Source organism: Alligator sinensis, unplaced genomic scaffold (assembly GCF_000455745.1).
Source record: "Alligator sinensis unplaced genomic scaffold, ASM45574v1 scaffold746_1, whole genome shotgun sequence".
Classification (NCBI taxonomy): Eukaryota; Metazoa; Chordata; order Crocodylia; family Alligatoridae; genus Alligator; species Alligator sinensis.
This window is the reverse complement of record NW_005841959.1, coordinates 2,291,092-2,301,641: the sequence shown is the minus strand read 5'-3', so window position 1 is coordinate 2,301,641 and position 10,550 is coordinate 2,291,092. Positions and strand designations below refer to the sequence as shown.

At 42.1% G+C, this 10,550-nt stretch overlaps 1 protein-coding gene across 7 annotated transcripts in view; it reads left to right on the top strand.

Annotated features, from left to right (window-relative positions):
• The window catches only part of DMD (dystrophin), a 1,961,037-nt gene that overhangs the window by 1,004,463 nt on the left and 946,024 nt on the right, over window positions 1-10,550 (top strand). For all 7 annotated transcript variants that reach the window (XM_025200207.1, XM_014518487.2, XM_025200208.1 and 4 more), the window contains one exon: window positions 10,043-10,193. In XM_025200207.1, coding sequence (XP_025055992.1) covers window positions 10,043-10,193 — 151 coding nt within the window. The remainder of the gene's footprint in view (window positions 1-10,042; window positions 10,194-10,550) is intronic.

Here is a 10,550-nt window from a genome sequence, read left to right as displayed (position 1 = left end):
GGGAAAGAAGAAATAATAGCAGCAAGCCAAGCATTTTTGAGAAGTATGCCTGCTTTTCACCTGGGATTTCCTGTTTCAGTGTTTATACTAGGTCACAGTTTGGGTGGGAGTTTTCTCTTTTTCCCGGTATCAAATAATGACAATTGATGTCCTCCCGGCAGTGGATAATAGATACTATGTAACTAGCTTTTTTGTTCTTCCATATTATTCCAGGCACTGTATGTCAAACACTGTACAAAATGTCCTAAATATAGCATCCTCACAAGTATTGGTTTCTGGAAAAAAAAAGAATAGATTCTATATCTTGATTCTTCCTTGTGTTCTCTTGCTAGGGAACCTATTCCCGCCTTTGATATGCACATGTAGTAACCAAAAATGTTAATGACGCCATGTCAGAGGAACGATAGCCCCCCATAGGAAAGAAAATGGCATAAGGTTAATGGGCTGCGATACTTCTGGGAATCAACTTGATGACTGTGAATAAGAATGGGAAGCAAAATAGTCTGCAGTGCATTCTCTCCCAGTACATCTACGCATTACATTTATATCACCCTAACCAAGTTTAGCAGCTGCAGGCAAGAGTTTGTAGGGGGCGGGGTTGGAGGGCCAGGACTGTGGACTGTAAGGGGTGGGGGAGCGTGTATGTGTGTGGTGTGCGAGGGGATGGGTGTGCAAGGGAGAAGGGTGCCTGCCCGTGCTGGGGCTGAAGCAGGGCAGGGAGGCAGGGGAGGTGCCTGCCCCTCCAGTGGGGGGAAGGGGGCAGGGCAGTTCTTCGGGGCACCAAGGAGCTGCATGGGCAGGGGCCTGCGTGGGCAGGGGTGAGCGGCACCAGCAGGGCTCTGGGGGCTGTGGGTTGGGAGTGAGGGGCACCAGGGTGGCAAGGGACTGTGGGTCTGCAGCACAGGACACAGGTAGGGCCAAGGGCCTATGGGTCAGGAGTGAGGAGTATCAGCAGGTGTGGGGTGCTGCGGGCTGGGAATGAGGGGAACCAGCAAATTCTTGGGGGTGGAGTACCGTGGGTCAGGAGTAAGGGGCAGCAGTAGGGCTAGGGGGGTTGTGGCTTGGGAGTAAGAGGCAGGAGCAGGGCACGGGTATATCACTTCCTCCCACACACACACAACCATGTTACCGCTCCCACAACAGGTGTTCTCTTTTTTGAAACTGTAAATGTGGTAACCCTAGGTTGATCTAAATGGCTGGGTATGCAGGAGTTCACAAGACTTACGCACACCGTTTTTAGGGTGATTTAAGTTGGGTACACCAAGTTAGTTCACTTGAGAGATGAACTAATTTAAGATCAACCTGAGTTAACCTGATCCAAAATGAATTAACTCTACAGTGAATGCCTGCATATGTTCACACAGCCACCGGGGCTGGGAAAGCCCAGCCACTTGCCCAAGCCTTGGGGATGTACCGTTCCTTCCCCCACAACCCTAACTGGGTTTTTAGCCCCCTGCTTACCCTGCAGAACCCCCTGGTGACTTGCCAGCCCCGCCCCTGAGAGACTTACTTTGAACTGCCTGCTGCCTGTGCCACTTCCAGCAGAGATGAACACCTGCACATGCTGCTCCTGGTTTACGTTAAGCAGCTTAAAGAAAGTTGCCTAAATCTAAACCAGGTCCCATGAACACTTGTTTGCACGCTCTTATGAGAGCCATCCCTATTTTAATGTCAAATGCCTTTTGTGATTTGCATGCTATATATCTTGGGTCTATGAAAGCAGCATGCATTTTTCATCTAATATCTCTGTGGGGTACTTTTGGGAAAAAATACTATTGCAAGATCTAGACAGAGGAGTTTAAAACTAAATTAGTTCTGTTTGGTCCATATATGTAAAGATATGTAAATTATGAATTAAACACTCAAAAGATGTAAATTTTGTAAAGGAAAATGAAAACATCAAGCCTTCTGAAAATGGGTTAGCTAATTTTTTTTATTAAAGTGATTTAATTTTAGAAGATACTCAGCAAAAACAAGTTTTCATATTTTATTATGTGTCAGCATAGCCTTAAGTATTAAAGCTAACACTCTAGTACACTAATACAGAATTATTTATAATTCTTTGAAGTTTTGTATATTTCTTACAAGGTGCTAATTGTGCTAAATCAAGTTAAAATGCATAATTTTTAGGTTAATATTAGCATAATCCTACAGTACATTGTTTAGAGACAAAACAGAAATGAAGTGTACTAAATATGTTTTCAGTATGATGAATAAAGCTGTGTTTGTCACAACCATAATTTTCATGACTTGTCATGTCTCTTTGTAATGTAGGCCAGCTTCCAAAAATCACCCTGCTTCATGTGTAGTATCTGATGAAGCAAACTATTGCTTATGAAAAATGATGTATATCTGATTTAGTTAGTTTATAAGGTGTGCATTTCCCGTTCTTTCTACCTAGTCTTTGGGAGTCAAGCCCATTCGACCTCATGCAGCCAGAGCCACAGGGCTTGCTGCAACACAGCAAAGGCCACGGTTACTCACCTCACCGCCAAATTTCTAAGCCTATGGTCTAGTTCTAGACATGGTCCTCCAGACTGAGAAATGCCCTGCAGGCCAGCTTGAGCCCTTGGGCTGTATGTTTGACACCCCTGGACTAGTGGTTTAATTTGAATTTTTGATGAGATGCTCTCAACAGCATCATGTATGACATAAAAGGGTATATGAATGCAGCAACAGTTCAATTTTTCGTATAACTTTAATTGACCCATTATTGCAGATATTTAAATATGAAGCTAACATTCACTTGAAGTGCATTTTGTTTATTCATAAATTTTCACTGACTTTTATTACTGCTTAACCATGATTTTAACTTCAATTTTTATTCTGATTACTGTGTGGTAATGATACCTTTTTTCTTTATAGTCATACTAATGAGTGCTAAAACTTAAATTTTAAGAAGTGGGGGTTTTTTTGTTTTTGTGGTGGTGTTTTATGTTGGGTTTCTTCGGTTTGGTTACATTTGTGTAATCTGCCCACAGCTGCCTTCTTCTCTCCTCCCCCTTGCAGCTTCAATTAGCTAAGGCAGAGAGAGAGGGGGAGATGAAGAATGGAGATTGACTAGTGATTCAATTTGCAAGTGCTGAAATGCAAATTCAGCAATTCCTTTATCAACCCCTACTGAATTTCTCATATTTAAGCTGCTGATAAACTTGCTCATGCTGAGAAAAATAATTTCATTTTGTGAGAAATATTAGGAAAGCTGATGTAACCTACTGGACTAACTGCAAAACCACACTAAACTAAAACAAATTCAGGTTTCCCTTTTATTTTTAGGTGATGCTTTTAAAATATGAAACAGGATTGCCATTTAATTGGCATTTAAAGTAGTTAAGTACTTAGATTATTAAAAATATTTTGATTTACTTACCCATGTTTAATATTTCAACAATCAGCTGAAATATTACCACAGTTATCTTTTAAAATGTAAATTAAGTCTGAAAATGTAATGTCTAATTTTAAGCAGAGCAGTGTTCTTGTAGCTAGCAGTGCTGAGAATCTAGCTAGATGTTATGGTGAGCCAAGCCTTGAGTGATTGGTCCAGGGGGCAGGCTAGAACAGGGGTTCCTATGAAGAGCACCAAAGTCAAATTGGGTATGTCTGTGTCCAAGTCATGAAACCAGGGGTTGTGACAGATTCACGGTTGCGACACATTCAAACCTTTTCTTGTCCAAGAAGGTCCAAGCCAGGGACAGGAACATGCAGGAATGAAACAATCCAGGACAGGACTAGGCAGGCATAGTAGTGAGAGCACAGACAGGTAGGTACTAGACAAGAATCCAGGTAAAAACAATGTGCATATTTGGGCTATGTAAGGTGTAGGCAGAAATGAGGGAAGGATCAGGGCAGAGTCAAGATAGGCAAGGCTCCGGTGGGATCCAGGCAGGAGCAAGGAGGTAAAGAGACACAGTCAGGCAATTTGTTTGCTCAGCCAGAGAGCCGATTTTTGTTTGGGGCTTGTAAGGACTGAATAGGTGGAGACTATGGAATAGGTGGCACTGGGGATGACTTAGCCATGGCCCTGACTTTGTAGCTGGGGCCTGGAACAATGTGTCTAGACCCAGCTGGAGCTGATTCCAGTTGGGTCTAGACTCATTGCACTACAGCAGAAAACAGATGTCTTTGGAGGGCAAGCAGCTGTGCTGTGATATGTTGTGGCACAGCTGATCATGCTCCAGGGACATCTGTAGACATCCCTGGTTAGACATGCCTCAAGTTGAGGCATGGGGAGGGGGGACAGGGGTACCCTTCTTGTTGAAGAATCCCTCTGCATCAGATTTCTCCCTACATGTCTGCAAGTGTGGACAGGGGAAATCCCACTCCCTCTGCATTTCCAAGTATGTGCAAGGAAATCCTGACTTTCCTCCTTGCCCCTTGGAGGGATGTCTGGGTAATCAGGGAAATAGAGCAGGCAATCCCAAGGCTTGAGGGGGGCTGATCCTGCCTGGGAACTCCTCGGGTGTACAGGACTTGGGCCCTCAAGCTCACAGAGCTTCTGCCCCAGGGAGGCTGGAGAGCTCAGGCAGCTTCATGCGACCTCAGCTCTTCTGCCTTTAAGCAAACAGATATGGGCCACAGTAAAGCAGCCCAATGCAAAAGTACCTTCTGTTGCAGCTACCCACTTCAGCATTTGTGGTGCTATAGAAGGTATGGATGTCTGCTTTCACTTTGTGCCACCATAAAAAATGTTATAGGTGTGGTATCTATTTCCATCCTAAGAAACAAAGGTATCTTTCTGAGCCTATGTAACTTTTGAGTTGAGCTGAATTGAGGTGTAGAGATTTTTAATATGAACCAGCCAAAAATCAAGATGGATTTCTTCCCTTCTAACTTAGCATATAAGAGAAATTTAGTGATTTTTTTTGTCATGATTGCTGCTTCTATTAGTTTGGGGATTTATTAAAAATCAAGGCGGTACTTTTTGAAAGTTGTCCTAAAGGGTGGATGTTAGATATCATCTGAGGTCTCTGATCACATGACCTGTTTAAAAAAAAAAAAAAATGGAGCTGAAAAGATGGAGACGGAAATTGCTGCTGCCAGAATAGTGTTAGGACAAAAAGGGGGGAATGAGGCAAGAAGAAGAGAGTGGGAAAAAAAAATTTGGGATAAAATTTGTGGGAGTTATTTTATCCATGGGAGTTATTTTTTACTCCCGTAATGTTTGATAACAGTTTTAAAAGTAAAATACCAGTTTTAATAATATGAAAAAGCACTTTGAATGCATCTGTAATTGTGTAATGTTAAGTCTGCTGGAATTTTGGCATTGACCTACAAAACTACAGGCAACCCTCACCATATATGGGGGATACGTTTTTGACATCTCTGTGAATGACGAAATCCATGAATATGGCACTGTGTTCATAAACGTCATGATGAACACGGTGCCCCTGGTGGCTGGGGGGCATGGCTGCTCTGGTGGTGGTGAGAGCCCAGCAGCAGAAAGCGCAGAGCTCCCGACGAGCTCCTGTAAGTGTATTTAAGATGTGGGTTCGGCATTTGCGAATGGTTGAAACCATGAATAACGAACCTGCAAATAGCGAGGGTTTCCTGTACTGCTATCTAAAAATGCATGTAAATACTGGCATTTTCTTAACTGGGGACACAGGTTGCATGTACCAAATAATGAAATGCAACCCTTTTTTAAGAGTTCCTGTTCTGTACAGTTGTTGGAGACCTATGAGAATAACATTGCAAACCTGTCATTTAAATGTGTTAAAGTCCCAATCCATCTTGCATTAAAGTAAATGGAGGACTTCAGTTGTCCAGTGGAGTCAATTTATATGCTCCTAAATAGGTTGTTACTTAATGATATTCAGGGTTATATTTCATTTAAGTGGTGTTAACATTTAAGTGCTCACATTTTGATACAGTTCCAAATATCATAAAATGAACTCCCTCGCATTACAAGTGTCTGTGTTGTGGAGGAGACATGGGGGTTGTTTAGGTTTGTTTTAAGATTATTCACCTAATCAGTTTTGTTCCTGGAATGAACCAATCTACAAATGATTATATGAAAGTGGTGTTTCTACTGTGTTAAATTTCCTTTCAGATACAATTTTAAAACATCTCTCTCCCTTAATTCTGTCCCTAACTGAGGCCTGGCTTGTGCTGTCTAGTTCTTGTCCAAATAACTAGTTCTTGGCCAAATCCCAGAGCCCGCTTCCTGAATCCTTAATTTTCTGACTCTTTTTATATAATTATTCATCTCCTTCTCCAAAATATTGTTTTACCTTCTCTACCTTTATTACTTGATAACTGGATCCAGTTATGGTTTCAACTTCCACCTTTGCCAATTGATCTTGCGCTCTCTCTCTCTCTCTCTCTCAGTATTCCAATCTTATACGTCAATTTTTTGGTGTCTCCAGTTAATTTTACCTTACAAACTGAATAAAGTCAAAACTGAGATGCTACTTCTTTTTGTTACCTCAGTCTGAGGTCTGTCTTCACTGTTCTCTCCTTGTCTTTCTCTTCCACTGTTCATGACATCATCAGTATTACATGCTTAGATCATTTAGGCTTGTATGCTGGGCATCATCTTTGACCTAGCTGTGTTCCTAAATCATATTTAAATAATTATAATGAGCAGCAGTCCTCTGAATTCATCTTCTTATTCTTTTCTAGTGCTCTAATTTTCTTGTTGAAGGCTTTAGGACACGATTCCATGCATATAAGTGGTATAAGATAAAGCCTTGATCCTGGGAAGGAATGAGTACCCTTTTAAAGACCACCTGTACCAGATGTGTTAAACAGCAGTTGTACTTGGGTCTAAAAAGTAAAATCTACCTTCAAACGCTAACAGGATTTTTCCTATTGTCAAGGGGACTACTTACCTGAACAGGACTATACTCTTCTGGTCATTTTAAAATTATATTCTAAATAAGCAGTGAGTACATAATATCTGCTGATGTCCCCCCATTCCCTAGCTCATCAAGCTGATAAAAAGGTACGTTTTAAAAAAATGTGTAAGGAATATGTTTTTTCTCAACTCTATCTCAGATTAATAACTTCTAGAGTTTTTTAAACAGGTACTTTTCTCACGTACCAGAAAAATATAGTGGGGGAGTATTATGGTTAATCTAAACCATTTAAAAGCTAAATAACTACCTGCCTTTCACTGTTCTCAGCCTGTTTTGCTGTATTGTTCAAAGATACCTTAGTCATGGTTGATTTGTCAGGGGTAGCATATGCATCTGTGCTTTACTGAGCAGCAGAGCCTAGTGCTTAAAAGTAGACTGCCCTTCACCTACCCTGCATCACCTTCCCCAAAAAACCTAGGAAAACGGTCCTAGCCAGGGAGTTGATGTTCATATAGTTGGATGGGGAATATTAAGCACCTTTTTATTATCCCTTAAGTTGGGGTGTCAAACTTATCTGGTCCCATGGGCCAGATGAGTGTTCCTGGGCTAGTCTGGAGGCCAGATTGAGACCAAGCCCTTGTGAGGCAGCTGCGATGCCAGGTCCAGCCTGGCACTGCAGGTAGTATAGAGGCTTAGTCCAGGGCACCGCATGCAGCCTGTGCCCCTGACCTCCTTGACCATGTGCAGCTTCAGGTTCATTCCACACCCCGCAGGCAGCACATGCCCTGTGCCAGCCTTCTGCACGGTGTGCAGTACTCATGGTTTGTCTTTCCCACATGCCATGTACAGCATGCACTAGCCATGAGGCTCACTGTACACAGTGCGCTGTCTGGTCCCTGCACTTCATGCCAGGGGATCTGGCACGTGGGCTGCATGCAGTGCCCAGACCAACTTCTTGTGCTGCCTGCAGCATGCATGATGTGGGGTCCAGCCCTTGCACTGCACGCTGAGCATGGAGCCATTCGACACATGGGCTTGGTCCGGTGACCTGTAGGCTGAATCGAACAGTTCCATGAGCTGGATCTGGCCTTCAGGCCATACATTTGATACTCCTGCTTGAAAAATAAAATAATCTGCGAAGAAGGATTATTAAGGAAAAAAGTGAAGACAATATTTAATAGTCATCAAGCTTAAAAAAAATAACACCTAAACAAGTAATCTGTGAATGACACATTTCACAGTCTAGTAAAATATAGGGTGCGGACCTTTTTGTCTTGGCTGTCATTATCCTCCAAATACAGAAAACAGATCCACATTAAATCTTGACTGTGGCTGAGGGATACAGATCCCAAACCAAAAGAATGCCCAGAGTCATATGAAAAGTAAGATTCAATATTTGCTATTAAAGTTTAATGTCTGCTTAAAACCCAGAGGGGAACTAAGAGTTTGGTATATTCTAACTAAGAGTCAGAATAAGAGCTGTGGATAACAAAATCTGTAGTAATTGTTATCATCATTGTGCTGGATTCTGTTTAAATAAAACTCTGTAATTTTGTTTCAATCTGCCATTTTTAAGAACTTGAATACATGCATGTAAAAATGAAGTTGAGTTTAACTGAAATGTATACAGAATAAAAATGAAACTATCAGAAAAATATACTTGTGTTATTTGCCAGTGAGAGAGTTGCTTTGGATTACAATTTCAATGAAGATTGACATAGGCAGCGATTTGGCAGATCAACAAAATCAGTTTCTTCCAATAAAATTGAAATAGTATCATTTGTGATTCTTTGGGATAGTCTCTATTGGAGCAGGCTTTATAATAAATGCAGGTTTCATGGTATGAAATATACATATTTTTGACCTGCAGAAATCTTTCAAAAGAAAAGGGGTGTGTGTGTGTGTGTGTGTGTGTGTGTGTGTGTGTAAGGGCCCTCAGTTATTCAGCTTAGCCAATGCCTTATAGATCCTAAAGGGTGGATCTTGGGGGCAGGTGGGGAGGGTGCAGTGGTGTGGACACACTCCTCTTTCAGTCAACTATGCCCTGGGAGCAGCAGCTGAGGATTTTTTTCTCCCTGTTCCCTGGAAGAAGTAAGAACAGCTGCAACCCTTCCTCTCTGTCCTTAGGGTCACCTCCCCTCCCTGTCCTCCCACCTCTCTCTTGTCCACCAGTGCCACTGTTATTATCTCTTGCTGTCTAGGGCCTCTGTTGTGCCCACTCCAGCCATGCTCTGTATGGAGCTGGGCTCATCTGCAGACAGAGGCAGCAGTGGGCGGGTTCTTCCTTCCTACCCTGGCAGTCTGGGAGCAGGCATGGGAGAAGAGAACTTGCCTGTTGCCACTGCCATTTCTAACTGAGCCTAGCTCCATGTGCAGCCCAGCTAGAATGAGGTAGTAGTGGCTCTGAAACCCTCAGATCCTCCATCCCCAGTTCAGCTGGTGCAGTAGCAGTGGGAGGAAATGGGAAGGGGAGAGAACATGCCACTGAGTATGGAGGGCAGGGGAGGAAAATGTTTACCTGCTTGAAGGACTGTCTGATTTCCCCCCACTACTGCTAGTGCCAGCCCTGGTGAGGGGTATGGGTTGATTGGGGCTGCAGCCACCCCTGCAGCAAAGCTTGAGGCTCCAGACTCCCACTGTCCAAAGTCCTGGATCTGCCCAAGTGGATCCTTTTACGTTCAAGAAAGGAGTTAAATCCATCACTGGTCCTTTTTAACTATTTGGTACCACGTAAAGTATGTACAGTAAGTTGGTTGTTTTTCAGTAACCCTGAAATGCCATATGTTTTATGATTCACAACCACTGCCTTAGTTGACATTAATTGGTTTTCTTGTTTGTACTTTTAGCAGTTGGACTGACAAGACACAAGAAGTGACTTTGTATACGTAGATGTACACATACACACACAATGTTGTTTCTTGCAGTTGATGAACTAATTATGTGGCTTAATATAGGACTTCAGGTTCTCAAGGTTGTTAGCCACATGTCTATTTGCATGAAATTTAGTTCAAGTATTAAAAAAAAAAAAAAAAAAAAAAAAGACACTGTCCTCAGTTATGTAGGTTCAACAATCTCTTGATTGCCTTAGAAGTACTGTAATGTTTTCTTTTCATGTAGGCATTAAAAATGCAAAGAAACACAGACAGAAAAATTGCATCAGTTGTCACCATATTATTATTTTTTTCTCTGTCTCTAGTCAGATAACATACGGCATGATTATTTGGTCTCCTTTTTTGCACTTGCAGGCGGTTTGACAGATCTGTGGAGAAATGGCGGCTTTTCCACCATGACATGAAGAGCTTTAGTCAGTGGCTTACTGAAACGGAGCAGAATCTGGCTAGAACCCAAATACATCCCGGGGACCTGGCTTCTGCTGAAACCAAGCAGTATCTCAAGGTATGTTTGAAATGATCCATTTTTATTTTCATTATCTCTCTGGCTTTCTCAGTTTCACCCCTGATTGCACACACTTTTTTGTGGTGATGTGTTGATATGCATTGTACTGAGCTTTACAGTTCACATTAATTGTATTTCTGGAGTTGAATGTTTGGTATGTTTTGTAAGAATTTTCAAGTGTTTAGTGTTTCAACCTTCTATCTCCAACAATTATTATATTTCCAGGATACTGTCTGGATATACATTTGGAAAGAAAAAAAAAAACTAGCCAGCCTCAGAGTAGGGTGAAATTTGAGAAATGGTTAAAACTTGATCTGGTATGTATTAGTACACGCTACCTGTTAAACTACCCTGGAG